The sequence below is a fragment of the Dipodomys merriami genome, unplaced genomic scaffold, assembly GCF_024711535.1.
Source record: "Dipodomys merriami isolate MVZ:Mamm:240054 unplaced genomic scaffold, mDipMer1.0.p SCAF_2, whole genome shotgun sequence".
Classification (NCBI taxonomy): Eukaryota; Metazoa; Chordata; class Mammalia; order Rodentia; family Heteromyidae; genus Dipodomys; species Dipodomys merriami.
The window spans coordinates 38,853,832-38,873,576 of record NW_027203381.1 but is presented as its reverse complement, the minus strand read 5'-3'; the positions used below and the strand labels follow the sequence as shown (position 1 = coordinate 38,873,576).

General features: G+C 41.5%; 1 protein-coding gene across 3 annotated transcripts in view; it reads left to right on the top strand.

Annotated features, from left to right (window-relative positions):
* The window catches only part of Lama3 (laminin subunit alpha 3), a 221,658-nt gene that overhangs the window by 160,508 nt on the left and 41,405 nt on the right, over positions 1 to 19,745 (top strand). For all 3 annotated transcript variants that reach the window (XM_070029434.1, XM_070029433.1, XM_070029435.1), the window contains 14 exons: positions 872 to 952; positions 6,323 to 6,429; positions 8,332 to 8,382; positions 8,897 to 9,048; positions 10,179 to 10,289; positions 10,408 to 10,519; positions 10,707 to 10,874; positions 12,494 to 12,690; positions 13,732 to 13,848; positions 15,056 to 15,210; positions 15,486 to 15,627; positions 16,762 to 16,864; positions 19,226 to 19,342; positions 19,429 to 19,608. In XM_070029434.1, the coding sequence (XP_069885535.1) occupies positions 872 to 952; positions 6,323 to 6,429; positions 8,332 to 8,382; positions 8,897 to 9,048; positions 10,179 to 10,289; positions 10,408 to 10,519; positions 10,707 to 10,874; positions 12,494 to 12,690; positions 13,732 to 13,848; positions 15,056 to 15,210; positions 15,486 to 15,627; positions 16,762 to 16,864; positions 19,226 to 19,342; positions 19,429 to 19,608 (1,793 nt within the window). The remainder of the gene's footprint in view (positions 1 to 871; positions 953 to 6,322; positions 6,430 to 8,331; positions 8,383 to 8,896; positions 9,049 to 10,178; positions 10,290 to 10,407; positions 10,520 to 10,706; positions 10,875 to 12,493; positions 12,691 to 13,731; positions 13,849 to 15,055; positions 15,211 to 15,485; positions 15,628 to 16,761; positions 16,865 to 19,225; positions 19,343 to 19,428; positions 19,609 to 19,745) is intronic.

The window sequence follows — 19,745 nt, the reverse complement described above, 5'->3', positions numbered from 1 at the left end:
GGAGCACCGCAGACATAGCTCCTCAAGACTGATCAGTAAACCTATTTTTAAGAATTAGTAATGTTCACACTGTCCCTGTGGAGGGGCAAATCCATTAACAGGACAAGAGGGACTTCCCAAATATGGATTCTCTTACCAGGAAGTGATAGATGAATCATTTTCCCTTCAGATTTAGGTTAGTTAATGGCCAGTAAACAGACACACATCTATCCCAAGGCAACAGAGGGCTTTTTCATGGTCTCTTTGTTGGTGGAAGCTTCTTGTCAAATATCTATCAGCCTAGAGATAAATGGAATCAAAATTCTGCATCTTGGTATGAAAATCTCCAGTGATTTATACCCACAGAAATGCCAAGGCAGATAGCGAGCTTTGTGTTCCATTCTGGGGTTCCCAGGGCCTGGCCTCTTGACTAAGCAGTGAGCTCCATAGGAAAGAAACAAGAACAAACAAGGAGAAAATACCGTAAAAGAATCAGAACGCCTCTGCTCTTTTTTCTTGCCTGGACTTGTTGTATTCCTTCCTTGTTATTCCTGGAAAAATGCTGTTGCAATCATCTCTTCCACAGTGAGATGCTTTGAGACAGATCTCAAGGGAAAGAATGTATTTCTCCAAGCCAGAAAGAAAAGAAATGCCTTCAGTTCTCTCCTGCATTTGCCCGGTGTCAGCCAAAGTCATTCAGCCTCAGCTCTACAAATCTGGAAGGGACGACATTTTCTCTACACTACCAAACTTCTCACATGAAGTTTTCTTCACAGTGGGGTTGAGGAGGGTGTCTCGATTTTTCACTTTGTGATTAAGACAGTAATAATAATGGTCATACAGCCTGTGGACTTACCTCTGTGATTGTGTCCTCTTTCTATCTTCCTTTCAGTTTTGCCACTGGCTGTGTGGTGAATGGGGGTCACGTGAGGTGTGCCTGCAAACCCGGATACACAGGGACCCAATGCGAGAGGTGGGTATCACCCTCCACACAGCTTTCCACCCTGCCACCCATATGTGGAGTGTGCCCAGTGGATGGTCTGCTTAAAGGAGGGGTACAGAGCAAAGAGGTGGGCTGGTCCTTTTACTGAGGTCTGGAAAAGGCCTCTGGGGAAAATTACCAGGTTGCTCACTTAATAAATCATCAACAACCCTGTCTTCCTTGCCCCGTTCCTATTTTAGAAAGCTGACAAGGGGATATAGCACATCCATATATAATTCTGTACACCCCCCAATGTGTACCCCTGTATACTCCAACCCCCTAACTCATCCCTATCCCCCACACAACCGCCTCAACAAAACTCTTCCCCCATCTCTCCCTACGTGGTCCCCCCTCCACAGTTTTGCATGTACCACACATACTTTTAACTTCCGCCCACACTCTTTATATCCCTCTGCCATACCCACAACCACCCTCCTATATGTTCCTAAACACCCTCCCCTAAAGATGCTCCTGCTCCCATATAAACCCATTCCTGCCCATACTCACCTCACAAATACACATCTCCACCTGTTCCTGTGTCCCCTGACATTCTTTATTATATATATAATATATAATATATATATATAGTAAAGATACTGTACAAATGAGTTACAGTTACATGAGCAAGGTAATGAGACCATTTCCTATTGAACGTTGTTACCCCCTCCTTTGTTTATCCCCTACCATCCCTTTTCTCCCCACTTCCCCGACTCCTCCCTCCCCCACCGTGTTGTAAAGTTCATTTTCAACATAGTGTCTTGTACATCTCATTGTTACAATGGATCATCCTGTATCCTTATTTCAGCATTTTGTTATTTGCCTTCCCTTCCCCAAATTAGAAAAATGTATATACAAGATGCAGGACACTGAAATCAAATACAGTGAAAACAGGGGTTGTACCATGGGAGAAGAACATACAAAATATTTTTTAAAAATCACATAGTACATTATAAGTATATTAAAAAGAACAGCAAAAAAGATAAAATCTCTTGTGTCCCTATCTTGGGGTTCATTTCGCTTAGCATCAGCTTATATGGTCATATGTACATAGCTTTTGACCTTTTCTGCGTGTCCTAGATATATACCTTACATTCTTTGCTGTATATACATACAGCTTTTTATACTCTTTATAAAGTCCAAGATACCTGCTGTCTGTGTCTTGCTCACTTCTGTATCCTTAATGCTTAGCAGGGCACTGTTCACACTGTCTTGTTCACTACACCTACTATATACACCTTCACAGAGCAAAGATCCACAGCTTTATTGGGAAACCAGGGAGAATGTCATAGAACTACACTTCATTTTTCAAGGTCATGTTACAGGAAGGGCTGGTGTTGCACTAGAAAGGCCCAGTGAATAGAGTACTTGGGAATGGCAGACTCTTCCTCTTGGAGAAGTGTGAATGTGCTCACTCTGTGACATGTGCTAATCCTGACACCAGGGAGTGCAGACCTTCCCTCTCGCGTTTCTTCTAGCACATTCCCCACTCCCTCTCTGTGTCAGCAGGTTCCTTTTTGCTAAATTTGTCATTTCACGATTTCAGTACACACTTGGGTTTGGTGTTGTACATTTATTTTACTCCTGATGCCATTATCTCCTCTGTATTATTTCCTGAAAGCCCAGAATGGCTTTGAATATTTGCTTTGTTGGATGAACCTTACAAGAGTTAAACTAAGTTAAAAAAAAGAAAGAGCAGAAATCAATTCAATCTAGGTTCATGTGAAGGCATGACTACTCTGGACTGGGCTATTAAAGATATTGTATGGACAAAATTACCTTAAGAGATGACAAAATGCAGTGGAACTGGAAGCTGGAGGTAGACGGCAAGTCAGGTAGAAAAAGTACAAGAAGTTCGAGAAGCTGGAGGATATCTGCTGGATGCAGCCTAACATGGGGACATGTGCAGTCACTCCTGTACGGGCCCAGACACTTCCTGACATCAAAGGGCGCGACTTCAGGTTCTTCCATTTAACATTTTGCAAAAGGAACATTTCCTTTTTTGGGGGGGGGGTGTCCGTTCTTAGGGCCTGAACTCTGGGCCTGGGTGCTGTCCTTCAGCTCTTCAGCTCAAGGCTAGCGCTCTACCACTTGAGCCACAGAGCCACTTCCGGGTTTTTTCTTTTTGCTTATGTGGTGCTGAGGAATCGAACCCAGGGCCTCAGGCATGCAAGGCAAGCACTCTACCACTGAGCCACCTTCCCAGCCCAAAAGGAACATTTCCTATACTGGCCTCACATGTATTCATTCTTTCTTTCAATGGCAAAAATGCATGGAGACCCTAGCATGTGCCTGATACTGGGCTAAGTACCAGAGTATCAGCAGACAGAGCATGGACTCTGTAGGCCAGTGGTGAACAGATACAGAAACAAGTTGGGCTAGGTCAGGCTGCAACTCGAGGTCCATCCAACCAGCCTGGAAAGTCAAGGGGAGGGACACACAGCTGTACCAGGACAGGATGGATGAGCAGGAGAGGGCATGGGGGTGGAGAAGGTATTATAGCTTGAGATTGAGAAGCTAGAGGAGCTGGCACACGAGAGGCTTCCTAATTTAAACCTCCTTATGGTTTTCCATAAACAAGCCGAAGACTGCAGCAGGTTTGCTGCAGCATCCATTATTTGGCAGGCAGATAATTTGAAGAGAAGTTTTTAATGAACAGTTCTCCTCTGAGCATAATTTTATTTCATTTGATGCCTCAAGAAAGCAAACCATTGTTTCTTTTGTTAAAAAAAATCTTCCCAGGTAAATGCCAAGCTGATGTGGACATTCTTCACTTTTACACATAGATTGTATATCCAGATATTTTTCCTGGCACAAGTCCTTATATTGGAATGAAAAAAATACAAGGAATATGTCAAAAACAGGAATCTGCTCTGTGTGGAAGTCTAATTGGGTGGGAGAGGAATAGCCTACCTGGAACACTGTGGATGGAAGGAAGGGCTTACTGGCTCTTACTGTGGTTACTTTCCTTCTCTCTCAGTTGGCCACAGAGAGTCACACATGACAAATGTGTTCTCTGCTCTTTAATTGTGCTAATGTCATCTGTGGAATCAGAAAACTGTACTTCCATTGATTGTGTTTAGCCCTAAGAAAGCCCTAAGGGTTTTTTGGTAGTAGTTGTCGTTTTCTGATGGCCTTGGGTCTTAAACTTGGGGCCTGGGCACTGTCCCTGAGCTTTTTTGCTCAAGGTTAGTGCTCTAGCACTTTGAACCACAGTACCACTTCCAAGCCAGTTATTTATTTTGTAATCTGTAATGGATGCTTTGTAAGAATAAAGGAAGAGGAAGAAAACTTCCCGAATATTTATGTGACTTTAATATAAAGTACCTTGTACTTTTGTGTCTTCTACATGGAAAGTTTAGGTACAGGTGAGATGTATACAATAAAGTATTTTAGAACATAGATCATCTGCATGGCATAGTTTGTTGGGCAGGAACAGGGGGCCCGTTAATAAGTAAAGCTGTATTATGATATTTTGTCATCTGGCTTAATAGATTTATCTAAGCCACCTCAGCTTGTTTCCTACTTTTTTGTTTAATTTTGTCTTGCTGTGAATTAGGGTATACATGAATTTGCTGCGTCTTGTCTTTCTCAAGTATAATAATTCCATATAATACCAGTTATAAAATGAGTATTTCATTATGCCTTATAATCATGCCTACTCTTTTTTGTTTTGTTTTGATTTGTTATGTTTTTTTTTTCAGTGCTGGTCCTGGGGCTTGAACTCAGGACCTGGGTGCTGTCACTGAGCTCTTTTGTCGAAGGCTACCAATCTACCACTTGAGCCACAGCTCTTCTTCCAGCTTTTTGGTGGTTAATTGGAGATTTAGTATCACAGGCTTTCAGGTCCTGGCTAAACCACAATCCTCTGATCTCAGCCTCTTAAGTAGCTAAAATGACAGATGTGAGCTATGAGCACCTGGCCATGCCTACTTTTTATTGAGTGTTTATTGTTACATACAAGCATGGCACTAGATTCTTTACCAAATTATCTCTTATTATTAGTCCAACCACTCATTCATACATCCATCCAAAAAAATTTATTTGGCTCCTATAATGTGCCAGGCACTATAAGGTTCTAGGGATATAGCATGGTACAAAAGACCAAACAAAGAAGTTTTCATGGAGCTTATGTATTTTGTGGGATGGGTAGGAGTGGGAAGACTAATCACAGTGCTAAGTGGTGAAGGAAAGGGTTCAGCCCCTTCTTCCTGACCCCAAAGCTGTGTCCTGTGCGTACATCACTGGGTATACATTGATAAAATATATTAAAGTTGCTTAACACTGTTTGTCTATCTGTATGGCAGTTCTGGAGGTTTGAACTTTGGGCCTTATGCTTAGGCTAGCATGGTACTGCTGACTCATAGCTCCAGCCCTAGTTTTATTTATTTATTTATTTCCAATTAGGGCTTTCTTCCCACTTGGACACATACCTATGTAGGAATCTACCTAGTTTCTTTCTTTGTTGCAAGACCAGGACTTGAACTCTGTACTTGATGCTTTGCTCATTGGCTGGTGCTTTGCCAACTGAGCCATACTTCCAACCTACTTTTCTGCTTCTACTTTTATGCTAAATCTGCCTACTTTTATGCTTCTTGTTGATGCTGGGATCACAAGCACATACATAGCTGGACGTGGTGACATCTAGCTTCCTTTCTGTGGAGCTAGAGTCTTACAGATTTTTTTCTACTGAGGTTGGCTGGGAACTATGATCCTCCCAATCTTAACCAATCACACAGCTGGCCTCACAGTCATGGGGCTACTGTGACCAGCTATTGTTTGAGACATCATCTGTGAACTAGCTGTCAGGTTTTTTTTTTTTTAATGTAAAGCTTAAATTTTTGGACAGGAGTTACCATGTTTCCTTGATTCTATCAATTCCATTAAAGACAAGATTCCATTTATCAATTTAATGACAACTTGGGCTTGATAAAGTAGGGAGTGGAACTTTGCTAAATGGAAAGATTTCAATTGAATTCTCAGTTCAAATAAAATACATTAACATATATTTGTTTTATCCTTGTAAAAAAAACAGACACCTGATCTTTAAACTTGTTGGTCAGGAATTCAGATTGTATCACTAATAATATGTTTAAGCTCATTTCTCGCCTTGCCAATCAGTGCAAATCCAAATTATATCGCTCTGAAATAACACATCAGGAAAGATGAAGAAAGTCTTTCTCCTACCCTTATCAGCCTCATTCAAGGGATGAATATCCCCACAATGGAAAGTATTCATTCCTGCTAATCCATGTCACCATTTCTCTCACAAGATTATATAAAATATGCCAAACAGGGAGCTGGAGGCTGAGAAAAGGTAGTGAGTTACTTGAATGCTTCTTCTCCCTTCTCTGTTTTGTGTAGATGTGCACCTGGATATTTTGGGAATCCCCAGAAATTTGGAGGTAGCTGTCAACCATGTAATTGTAACAGCAATGGCCAGTTGGGGATTTGTGACCCCCTAACCGGAGGTAAGACCAATGCATACCTCTGTTAACTTGCATTTATAAAGTCAGAATAAAATATCCACTTTATTTGACCCAAGCACCAATGTCCAGGATGTATAATATATAAATGCCAATTAACCAATTGTCCCCTTGCTTTGATAACTCTGCAAATAGTAATATTTACAGCTATCACAAACTACTTCAGCTAGTTTTATATTTAAGCAATTTGATGGTTTAAAAAACTTAATAAATTACAGCTAAAATAACTTTAAATGTCCATAAGGTGATTTTGACATGTAGTATCTTCCTGTCAGCTCCCACTCATCTGGAGTAAAGTGTTTTTCTCTTACAGCTGCACATATTCTGGGATATTGGAAGGTATTTGAGTTGGATTTTACACACAGGAAAAGATAATTAGGAGGTATTGGTATGGACACATTAGGAGCCCTTTGGAACAAAAAGGAAGACTACCCATTCACTTCCTTCTTTGAAAGAAAATGTTAATATAATGTTAATGTTAATATACCAGAAAAATGCTTTTGATGTAGTATAACATCACTTAGCTAACACTTCTCATCTTATAGTTACAGGGAAGTTGTAGAGCAAAACCCTTGATTACTTCTGATCCAGTGGCCATTCGAAAGGCATGTAGAATAAATGGGTTAAGACCACTCTATAATGGAATGTTTATTGTCATGCCTTAGGACATTCTTGGTCCCATCTTATTCAACAGCTTTTTATTTTTTTTTGCTTGGATGGAAATATAAAAAGCATACTACATGCCGCCCAGCTATCAAATGATGAGAAGTTGGGAAGGGAAGCAAATGCATCCTGCCACATATTTAAAATGCTAAAGGGCAATTTAGCAAAGCTTCATGATTGGAGCTTTGCTGTGGTGATATTAGACACTTTCAGAAGGAAGCAAGACAACATTTCAGCAGGATTTAGAGCATGGAGAAAGAGCAGACATAGGAGGAGTAAAGAAGTTTCAAGGATAACCACTAGGTTTAAAAAAACCTCAAGATTCTGCTGATATATGCAATGGTTGATGGTGGGCCTTAACAACATTGCATGCCTATCTCTGTCACAAAATCTGCCACACTATTTTGTTATTTGGCTGCTTCTCAAGAGGGACTGTTAAACAAAGGGTAACAGGGATCTTTGTCTCATTGCCTTGATAATCTCCACACCTACTACAAAAGTATAGTGAATGTTGAAAGATGTTCAATGACTGTTCATTGTGTGTGAATGATATTAGAAGCATTATGAACATATAGGATCTGTCCACTAAAGAAAGCCTTAACTGATTTTGTTTTAATTTGATAAGAAAGGCATAGCCACTGGCTATTAGTGGCTCATGCCTATAATCCTAGCTACTCCATAGGTTGAGACCTAGAGGATTTCCCAGGCAGAAGAGTCTCCAGGACTGTTCTCCAGGAGTCTCCAGGACTCCATCTCTAATCAGCAAGAAAAATGTTAAACCAGAGATGTAGCTCAAGGGGTAGAGTACCAGCCATGAGCTGGAACGCTAATTGAGAGTAAGAAGCCCTGAGTTTAAGCATTAATACCTATGAAGAAAAAGGAAGGAAGGAAAGAAGGACTAGAGGGAGGGAAGGAGAGAGGGAAGGAGCAAGGGAGGAAGAAAGTATGGAAGGCAGGAAGGAGAAATAAAAGCAAGGCATAGCCCTCTGCAGAGATGACCCTTTTTGAAGGAGAAATGGCATATAATCAAGAAAACACACAAAAGAAGTTCCAAACAAAGCTCCACCTGCAATGACGTGGGTGATTGGGGGAAAAAGAAGAAGATGGGCCCAGTGATGCTGTGTGGGTGGGTGACTTCAGAACTTTTCTGAAAACTCGGTTATGTGACAGGTGAAGAGTAAATTTAATGACAATGTCTTCTTTGGTCTCTTCCCTGATTTTTAGACTGCATAAATCAAGAGCCCAAAGATAGCAGCCCGGCAGAAGAATGTGATGGTGAGAAAATAAAGACACCCTCTCTTCCTTCCAAGTTGTAGGGACTTAGTTAAGTTATGCGAGTGCCATGCTGGGATTCACTGTTTTCAATGTGAGAAGCAGCTGTGGGAGGAGGAGGACGGAGGCCAGGCAGGGTTGCACTCAGCCTGTGTCAACCTCTGGGGCTGTATGACATTCAGCAAACCACCTTACTCCTCCAAACCTCCATCCCACCATTTGGTGAATGGAGATGCAATAAGCGCACCAGGGGAAAAGCTCGTATACCTCATGTGCAATGCTTAGTAGATAGGAAGCACTCCAGAAATAAAAGCTTTGTATTATTCTCTTCCCCCCACATCACCCTTTCTATTCCCAATGCTCCTGGGTAGCAGGCTGTTCTTTCTTTGGAATCTGCTGTACTTTCTACCTGTGATGGTCTGTGTGGGCTTGTCCATGGGGCCATATGGCCTTGCATTCTCTGTATCTTCCCTTGGCACCAACCAAGCACATTTGCCTTTGACTGTGGCCCCTGCAGATTGTGACAGCTGTGTGATGACGCTCTTAAATGACTTGGCTACCATGAGTGAGGAGCTCCGCTTGGTCAAGTCACAGCTGCAGGGCTTGAGTGCCAGTGCTGGTGCTCTGGAGCAAATTCGGCACATAGAAACCCAGGCCAAGGACCTGAGGGTAAGTTCCCTAGATACCTCAGTGAACAAGGTTGAGTTTTGATATCACAGGGGATTGGTTCCAGGACCCCTACGGATATCACAATATTCAGATGCTTAAGTCTTTTATATGAATTGGCATAGGATTTGTACATCACCTATGCACACCCTCCTGTTTACTTTGAATCATGTCTAGTTTTCTCATTATGTCCAATCCTTTGTAAATGTCATAGATATAGTCTTACACCATATTTTTACGGAACATTAATAAGGAAGAAGTCTGTGTACATTCAAAACAAATACAATTGTGTGTGTGTGTGTGTGTGTGTGTGTGTGTGTGTGTGTGTGTGTGTGTGTGTATGTGTGCTGGTACTGGTACTTGAACTCAGGACCTGGGCACTGTCATATGTTTATTTAAACTTAAGGCTAGTGTTCTATCACCTGAGTCACAACTCCACTTACAATGTTTTGGTGCTTAATTAGAGATAAGAATCTTACAGAGTTTTCCTGCCTGGGCTGGCTTCACTGTGATCTTCAGATCTTAGCCTCCTGAGTAGCTAGGATTGTGTGAGCCATACCTACAAGTAATATTTTTGATTCATGGCTAAGTCTTAGATATAGAACCTGAGGACACTGATGGTCAACATTATATGCAACATGAATGAATACTCAAGCAGTAATGAAGGAACAAACAGCTGATGAAGTATAAGGAGGTTCCTCCCCTGACTGAAGTGCAGATCAAGTTTTTACCTGAAATACTCATGAGCACACAAAATACTCCTATATGTTCTTTACTTACAAATGTCTCTGGTCAGGCTTATTTTGTTCATAGAGCCATTAGCTCACCCTCTTGCATTCAGAAGACTCAAGTAAAGCCTAAATAGCCTTTTCTTCTTTCTGAGTTGATGATCTTGGGTATTTATTACAGTGACAGAAAGCTGACTAACACAGACAGCTGACTAACATAACTACTTTGTTTTAGAGCCCTATCATAATTTACATGGGAAAATAGACTCTTGTAACCATATATGTGTTTTTCTGTAGAGCTGGCACTGATCTTGTTAAATAAGTCCTTGCATCTTGTTGCCCATTTACCAGGTTGCTAGAATGAGAGAATGGTAAATTCCTAATCACTTTGTGTTTTACTTTCAGAACCAGGTACTCAGCTACCGTTCTGCCATTTCAAACCATGGATCAAAAATGGATGGCCTGCAAAAAGAACTGGGCAATTTGAATCATGAATTTGAAGCATTGCAAGAAAAGGTTAATCTATTATTAGATCAACTACTATAACCACTTTTTTCTTTGTTTGCTTTCAAATGTTTTTAGGTTTTTCTCCTCCATCAATTTAATGTATTGCAAAATTGATTTTTTCATGTAGGCTCAAATAAATTCCAGAAAAGCACAATCATTGTACAATAATGTTGATCGGACAATTCAAAATGCAAAAGAGCTGGATATGAAGATTAAAAATGTCATCCGGAATGTGCACAGTAAGAAACATTACTCAGCCCAATGACATGTATTTCGTTTCATTACATAACCTTTGTTATATATCGAAAGAATTGCAATTTGAGAACCCATCATGATGAAAATGATCCTAGAGCAATACCCCCCAAAGTTACTGTGTTTTCCCCTTCAAGTTGTCTACAATTTAAATAAACAATGTGGTGTTTCCAGTTCTCTTGAGACAGATCTCTGGAACGGATCGAGAAGGAAACCGCCTGCCTTTAGGTGACTTCTCCAGAGAGCTGGCGGAGTCGGAGCGCATGCTGAGGGAAATGCGGAACCGAAACTTTGGGAAGCACCTCAGAGAAGCAGAAGCCGAAAGAAGGGAAGCTCAGCTCTGTAAGGATGAGCCAGATTCTCCCCACAGTCCACCTGAATTTATTGGACATGAGGAAGATAGGTGGAGGACTTCCAGGTGGAAGTTCTCCCTGTTCTGGGGGTACTACAGTTAGATCAAGCATGTGCTAGAAATGGGAGTAGCTCTCCCCACCAGCCTAGGAGACTGTGTCTCAAAAGATTGTAGAATTATGGAAAAAAGTATCCTAAAACTTAATATTATTGATACTTCTTTTCTTCTTTAAACTGCATCTTTACTCTTCCAATGTTCTTTTTTATCTTTCCAATTTTTACTATTGTATTTTTTTTCTAGTACTAGATAGGAACTCAGGGCTTTGTACATGCTAGGCAGGTATTCTACTACTTGAGCCATGCCCTAGTACTATTTGCTAAAGGTGTGTGTGTGTGTGTGTGTGTGTGTGTGTGTGTGTGTGTGTGTGTGTGTACACACATGGGTATGTGTATGTCACAGTACTAAAAACTCAGGGCCTCTCAGGATTTTTTTAGGCTAGTGCGCTACCACTTGAGCCACAGCTCTACCTCTGGCTTTTCAGTAGTTAACTAGAGATAAGAATCTCATGGACTTTCCTGCTTGGGATGTCTCTGGATTAGAACTGTTAACCTCAGATCTCAGCTTCCTGAGTAGCTAGAATTACAGGCATGAACCACAAACTCCTGGTTCACAGTTTATTTTACAGGTAGGGTTATTCCCTTCATAACTGGGCTCATACTACGATCCTGCTACCTCTGTCTCCTTTGTAGACGAGATTACAGGTGTTAGCTGCCATGCCTGGTCCTTTATTATATTATATATTTAATATAATGGTTACTTCACCAGTATTGGATTTTCAAATCACAGATTGATGTTAGCACTACAATTGCCAAAAAAAAAAAATAAGATGGATATCCTAGAAATTAAGAAAATATATTTCAAATTTGGGGGGAAGGAAAATGCATCACTTGCTCAAATCTGGGAGATGCTAACTTGATGCATTTTTTCAAGTACTGGTAGTTGTTGCCTAGTAAAATGATGTATATATCACTAATATCCAAATAAAATGATGTATGCAAGTTAGTGCTACACTATATGTGTAGTTTTCTTCTAGTATTTGTACTGCTCAAATGTCACCTCGAATTTGCTATATGGTGGCAGTTTCAATATATATTCTGCAGTTGTGGTTCAAGTCCCAAGTCTGCCTGGTCATGTAACTTTGAGTCACTCTTCTTCTCAGTAGTGTGAGGATGATAATTAAAGTTTTTCTGTAGTTATCATGGAAGGAAAATGAGGCAGTGCCTGCAATGTACACAGTCAGTCCATTAATAAGTTAGTTTCAGCTGGGCACTGTAATCCTAGCTACTCAGGAGGCTGAGATATGGAGATTATGGTTCGAAGCCAGCCTGGGCAGGAAAGTCTGTGAGACTTATCTCCAATGAGCTACTCAAAAAAAAGCTGGAAGTGGTAGAGCATTAGCTTTGAACAAAAGAAGCTCAGGAACAGCACCCAGGCCTTGAGTTCAAGCCCCAGAACCGTCCAAAAAGTTTCCTTTCCCATTCCCTCCAGAGTTTAAGGAAACCCTAGCTTTCATGTCTCTCAAGTGGCAACAGAAAGTGTTGTATTGCAGTGCTGAACCGAATAAGGAGCTGGCTGGGCAGCCACCAGATGGAGAGCAACGGACTTGTTAAGAATATACGCAATGCTTTAAGTGATTATGAAGCCAAACTCCATGACCTGCGTGCTATGCTCCAGGAGGCAGCTGCCCAGACAAAGCAAGCCACTGGCCTCAACCACGAAAATGAGCAGGCTCTGGGAGCCATTAAGGTGAGCTCATAGTTGGAAGCCACAGCCTTTCATTAACGATGAGGTTGAGGAGAACGGCGATTGTTGTTAATAAAATGGCGAGGCCAAATGGTTTCTGACAAAACCGTCTCAGACCCTGACCAAACAAGAACCAGCTGTAAAAGGCAAAACCAGGGTCATTTCTGTTCCTCAACTTCTAGAAAAGATTGGGAATTTAAACCACCAACTGCCTCCCCAAACTGCCTTGAACCTGCCCCTGACTCCAAGAGGATTGGAGGAATAAACTTTGACAAGCAGATGAGAAATGCATATTAGAGTCAAAGTGACTTTTCCAATGCTTTCTGTAATGCCATCATAATCACCAGCAAAGGCTTTTGAAGCCATGAAGATAAATAGGAGAAATTAATGAGCTCAAGATTCCATAGTTTTTAATTTCAATGGTGAATATCCTACCCTAAAACAACAATAAAAATAGTGAGGGGTTACAAAATGACAGTCAGATCAGAGTTGAATAACATAGGAGAAACCATGAAAGAGGAGAAATGTGATGAATGAAAATCAGTGCTGATTTGGAAGTGACACACGCTCAGCTCTAGACACCTCCCTAGATAGCAAGACTGTTTGAATCACTGTGCCAGGGAAGGGCACAGGCTCCAGTGAAAGGTGCCCTCATCTTTGGTAGCCTTCTATTCTGACCTGGCATGCTCTGGTCATCTCTCATTGAGACTCCTGCTACAGAGACATTGGGGTTGGCTGTAAATTTATTTAAAGTCCTCATTCCCCCCTCCCCCCAAACCAGAGTTTAGTAGAACACTTCATTGCTCAAGTTGACAAAGTGTATAAACCTTCCTCCTCTGCAGTGGTAGCCTCTGTCTTATTGGCACACATTATGGGGAAACAAAGGCAACATACTGACTCTGCAGCAAGAACCAGTGCCCTCTTACTTTTCAGAGTCTTGACCGTCATGACTCTGCCTGCCGTCTTTCCAGTTGTCCCACACATATGTCTTGAGTCTTCCAATAATGTGCCAATCAAGCAGATTTTCTTTTTTATTCTTTCCAGAGACAAATGAAAGAAATTAATTCCCTGCAGAGCGAGTTCACCAAGTACCTGGCCACTGCAGACTCTTCTTTGCTACAGACCAACAACATGCTGAAACTGATGGATAAAAGCCAGAAGGTAGAGGAGACTGTTTCTAGAAATTTGAAGATATTTGAGTTATATTGCTGGGAGACTGTGAGATGGGCTTGGCTATGTTTTTCAAACTTCAGTTTATGCGTTTTGGATGGAAGTGCACATCCCCAAAATCCTGGGGAAAGGGATGGGTGAATGACCTTGTCATCTTTATGTCCAGCCATGTTACCTAATTGTCTGCAATGTGATAACAAAATAATAACTGCAATACTACTTTTCAAATATTGAACATACCTTGAACTCTGGTGCCTGAACTCTGGGACTGGGAACATACTTTTATTCATAGGAGGCATTTAGGACTTGATAAAAGATTAATGAAATTTCTTAGCAGCTTATTAGGCATATCAAAAGAATATTTTATAATGATTATTTCTTTTATACACTTTAAAATATTTTATTAGCATACATTTATTATGGAGATATAGTTCATTGTGATATTTACATATAGTCTTTTATTAGTTTACATTATGGGTTGTTTGGGGGATTTTTTTTTGTATGTGTGCCAGTTCTGGGGCTTGAACTCACGATTTGGGTTCTGTCCCTGAGCATTTTTTGCTTTACTGTTTCAGTCACAGTTCCACTTATGGCTTTTTTGGTGGTTAATTAGAGTTAAGAGACTTTGTAGATTGAGACAAAAGATGTGAGATAACAGTGGGAGAATTTGCTGCCTGGGCTGGCTTCCAACCACATCAGATCTCAGCCTCCTGACTAGGATTATAGGCATGAGCTACTGGCACCTGGCTACCCTATATTAATTTTACAGGGAAAATTTCATTGTTACATTTCCACACATGTTTATGCTCTGTTCCAATCAGCCTCACCCTTGCCTCTCTTCCCCTTTTTATTCCCAAATAATTTCAACAGGTTTCATTTTCCTCTTTTCATAGTTGCAAATAATCTATTTCAATAGTTCTCAACCACCTTCATCCTCCTTGTTAAACCAACCTCCTTATCATAGCTCTTTCTCTAGATCCAAAGTCCTTTGTGTTAGCAGAACTTTGATGATGGCATTGTGGTTCTAACTTACAAAAAGCAGGGCAATAATCTAGAAGATGTAAAACTTGGGGCAGATAAACTGTAAGGATAAGCGGTAATTGTGGATGGGCTTAGAAAATATAACTGCTCAGCAAAACAGTTTGAGAGAATGTATATTCTGTGTATTTATACTGTCTTTGTTGCCTTGGAAAAACAGGAATATGAAAAACTCGCTGCTAGTTTAAATGGAGCAAGACAAGAGCTCAGTGACAAAGTGCGAGAACTCTCCAGGTCTTCCATCAAAGCTCCTCTGGTTGGAGAGGCAGAAAAGCACGCACAGTCTTTGCAGGAGCTGGCGAAGCAGCTGGAGGAGTAAGTGCAGGCTGAGCTCATGGACATTTGACCTTCATGGGCTCTTTGCACGCCAAGCAAAGTCCTCAGCTGGACCACCTGGCTGTCCCCACTAGGATGGAGGGCAGAGTCCAGGACCCACAGCAGGTCAAAACCAGACCTGCAATGTGGACGTCGCCTTGGGTCAGGATCGCATAGATGGGCAATATCTGTGTCTACTAGTAAAGATAGCAGCCATAGCAGCCACAGGGAAAGGCTGCTACAGGATATAACCCCTCTCCGACATCTCCTTCTAGAATAAAGAGAAATGCCAGCGGAGATGAGCTGGTACGCCGTGCTGTGGATGCCGCCACTGCCTATGAGAACATCCTCAATGCCATCAAAGCCGCAGAGGATGCAGCCAACAAGGCCACCAGTGCATCTGAGTCTGCCCTCAAGGTCGGTACCTGGAGCTGCACCTGTGGCTCTCCAACTTCATTCTGGAGGGATCTCACTTTCATGTTCTCTCTCCATGTACATGAAGGAATATTATTAAAACACAGTTGATTTTAAAATTAGAACTTGTACTAGTTCTAGATGTGGGACTTTTCTGTATTTACTGGCCTACTTGATGTCTGTAGTTCAGGTTAAAAAGTATTTGTAGCTGACTGCCACTAGCTCATGCCTGTAATCCTAGCAATCTCAGGAGGCTGAGGTCTGAGGATTGCAGTTTGAAGCCAGCCTGAGCAGGAAGGTTTGTCAGACTCTTATCTCCAATGAATCACAGAAAAAGCCAGAAGTGGCACTGGGGCTCAAGTGGTAGAGTGCTAGCACTGAACAAAAGGAGCCCCAAGAACAGTGCCCAGATTTCAAGCCCCAGGACTGACCCCCCCAAAAAAGTATTTGTAAAACCAGGTAGAAATTACACTAATTATTGATTTTGAACTGAAACCAAACAGCATATCTTGGTCTCTACTACGTCTGCTATTATGCTGTGATTAAGTACTAACACGTAACAAACAGAGAGACTTGTGAAAGCAATTTGATTACTATTTTCTCCTGGTGACTTGGTTTTACATCTTGGCATGTCAGTGGGCACCTGTGAGATCTTATATAAACCATATCATATTCCTACTTATAAAAATGAAGGACCCAATATTTCCCATTGGAGTGAGAAAACAGGACTTCTTCAGAAGTTGAAAGCTTGTAGGTTCTGGAGCTTGGAAGCCTGAAAGCAGCTAAGTTCTCTTCTTGATTCCTGTAAGAGGTATTGGACAAGCGGCCCTGAGCAAATGAGTTAGGCATGGGCACAGGCATCACCCAACTGGCCAGCATGTCACCAGAGACGGGTCCACCTCCCCAAACCACGAATGTCTACCTAGAATCCTGACTGCATCTTTTATGGAAGAGTTTACTCCCAACTTCTTTCTCCCTTTCAAGCTTTATTCTTTAAAGATTAAAGCTTGAGGAGCTGGGAATATGGCTTAGTTATGGGATAGAGCGGTTGCTTTAGGACTAGGGCAAAAAAAAATCTTACTGTGTATTTCCTAAGGTGTCGCATATGTTAAGGTGGATAAACTTTTTTGCTTTTAGACAGTGATAAAGGAAAATCTTCCAAAAAAAGCTAAGACCCTGAGTTCTGCCAGCGATGAACTATTAAATGAAGCTAAGATAACCCAGAAGACACTGCAGCAAGGTATGGGGCTGTGGGGGCAGCAGGGGCAATCAGGACTTCAAGCAATCTGTGGAGCCAAGAAGTAGAGCTTTCCTGTCAAATGCCATTTCTCAACTCCAGTGTCAATGCACAGCATAGCGTCTTAATTCATGGCTTACATTATCAACACTATGTACCCACTCCATGTTCTGAATATTCTCATTCAACACATGTAAAATTCACTGGAATCTTAAAATATTAAAAGTCTTAAGGGACTTAAACGTGTTTGGGCCTGACCTTGTGGGAGACTCTTTTAATTAAATTCTCCTGCAATCATAAAAGTGGGGACCCATACGTTAAAATCATTCATTTCAGGTCAATAGAACAACTGCCTCAAAATTTCTTGTCCTAAAATCTTAGCAACTAAATGTATCAAAAGTCACAATCAGTAGCAAACATGAGAATTTTTAAAAGCATAAATGTTATCCTTGGGAACATTGTGTTTATTTTGTGTGAAAGGAATCAGGTGGGTACCAGTAGCTCATGCCTGTAAGTAATCCTGGCTACTCAGGAGGCTGAAATCTGAGGATTGCAGTTCGAAGTTAGCCTGGGCAACAAAATCCATGAGACTGTTATCTTCAATTAACCATCCAAAAGCTGGACGTAGAGTTGTGGTTCAAGTGATAGAGCTCTAGCCTTGAGCTCAAAAATCTTAGGGACAATGCCCAGGCCCTGAGTTTAGGTCCCTGGATCAGAACAACAACCAAGAATTCCCCAGGTTTGGGAATGTGCTCTTCAGTTTCTCTTGTCACTTCCAGAGATTCATGGCTGCACAGGGATCTTAAGGCCATTGCCCTGGCTGAGCTTCTAGATGATGACTTCACAAACTTATTTATGAAACAATCTTAAAAAATCAAATATAGAAAAAATAATAATTTACAGGCACTTGCCAGGAAAAGTTCAGTTAGGGTTTCGTGGTGTGGCATCTCCTCTCTTCATAAAATTTTAGATTGCAAATAGATTGGTGTGATTTGTTTATTGGCTTGATGCTTTGTCTATTTGTTTTTTGTGGTTCTGGGAATCAGACTCAGGGCCTTGCACATGCTATGCACATCCTCTACCACTGAGTTCAGGATTAGAGTTTCAAATAAATTGGAACACTATGTTATTAAATAAAACAGACCTTGAGTTGGGTTCTAATAGCTTGAGTCTGTAATCTTAGCTAATCAGAAGTCTGAGAACAGATGGATCTCAATTTAAGATCAGCCCATGCAGAAAGCTTCTGAGACCCTAGGCTTGAAAATAACCAGCAAAAAGCCTGGCTAGAAGCATGGCTTAAGTGGTAGATCAGCAGCCTAGAAAGCTGAGTTCAAACCTCAGTACTGCCAAAAAGAAAAGAGAAAAACAAACATTCTTTAAACCATAATGTAACTCAGATATCATCAGAGTGGTTTTTCTGTATTAATGTATCATAAATATAGACATCATCTAATCTGTCTGAAAAAACTTAGCAGCTCAGCAAGGACTATGGGCTTAGATTCCTGCTCAGTTATGAATATCCACGAGTGACCATAAGAAAGCCATTTGCTGTGATCATTCATTCATTCATTCATTCAATTCATCTTCCAACAAAACTATACTAATATTAAGCCCTGACTGGTGCTAGATACCACAATGTGTTGGGACACAGGACCAAGTAAGACGGATATGTCCTTTGTAAACATTCTTCTGATCTTCACAAAGTGCAAGTCAGCTTTCTGAAGTTGTTCAGTCCCTCCTTCCTTCTGTCTCTCCCTCTCCCTCTCCCTCTCCCTCTCCCTCTCTCTCCCTCTCCCTCTCTCTCTCTCTCTCTCTCTCTCTCTCTCTCTCTCTCTCTCTCTCTCTCTCTCTCTCTCTCTCTCTCTCTCTCTCTCTCTCTCTCTCTCTCTCTCTCTCTCTCTCTCTCTCAATACTGAGGCTATAAATCAAGACCTGGACAATAGCTTTTACACTCAAGTTTAGCACTCTGTCATTTGAGCCACAACTTCATTTCCTGCTTTTTGGTGGTTAACTGGAGATGACTCTTGGACTTTTCTGCCCCAGCAGGCTGTCAACCACAGTCCTCACATCTCAGCCTCCTGAGAATTACAGATGTGAGACCCTAGCACCCAGCTAGTCTCTCCCTTTCTTTATGTGCATTTCCAAGGATCTATGGCCACAGACCTCTAGGTGCCTCTGGCCTCTGTAACCAAAGTCCATATAGCCTCAGTCTAGGTACATGCAGTGAGCATCTCTGTGATGAAGGCTAAGATATATTTGTCTGCTCAATGGTCTGCAGATGCTAGCTACATCAGAGGCCATAAATGTCAACAGGGGAATCACACCCACAAGTTAATTGACTGTTGGATGTTTCATTTCTTTTAGAAATCAATCCTGCTCTCAACAGCCTACAGCAAACACTGAATATTGTGTCAATTCAGAAGGAACTGATAGACACCAACCTCACTACTCTCCGAAATGATCTTCGTGGGATACAGAGAGGTCATCATCTCCCTGGACTACTGTTCTTGGCTGCTTTGGTTGAGTGTTTTAGGTTGTTACACCCCACCTCTTTGTGTGTGCATTAGGTGACATCGATAGTATGATCAGCGAGGCAAAGAGCAAGGTCAAAAAGGCCAACGACATCACCAGTGAGGTGCTGGATGGGCTCAACCCCATTCAGACAGACGTGAGAAGAATTAAGGACACTTATGGGAGCACCCATAGCGAAGACTTTAGCAAGGCTCTGACAGATGCCAATAACTCAGGTATCTGCCATGTGGGGGTCAAGATGGATTACCTACTTCTCCATTGTGTGGGGCTTATTCTTTGCTGGTAAAGTCAGATAAAATTAAGACATTAGGAAACAATTCCATATAGTACATTCAAACAGTATAGGTATTCT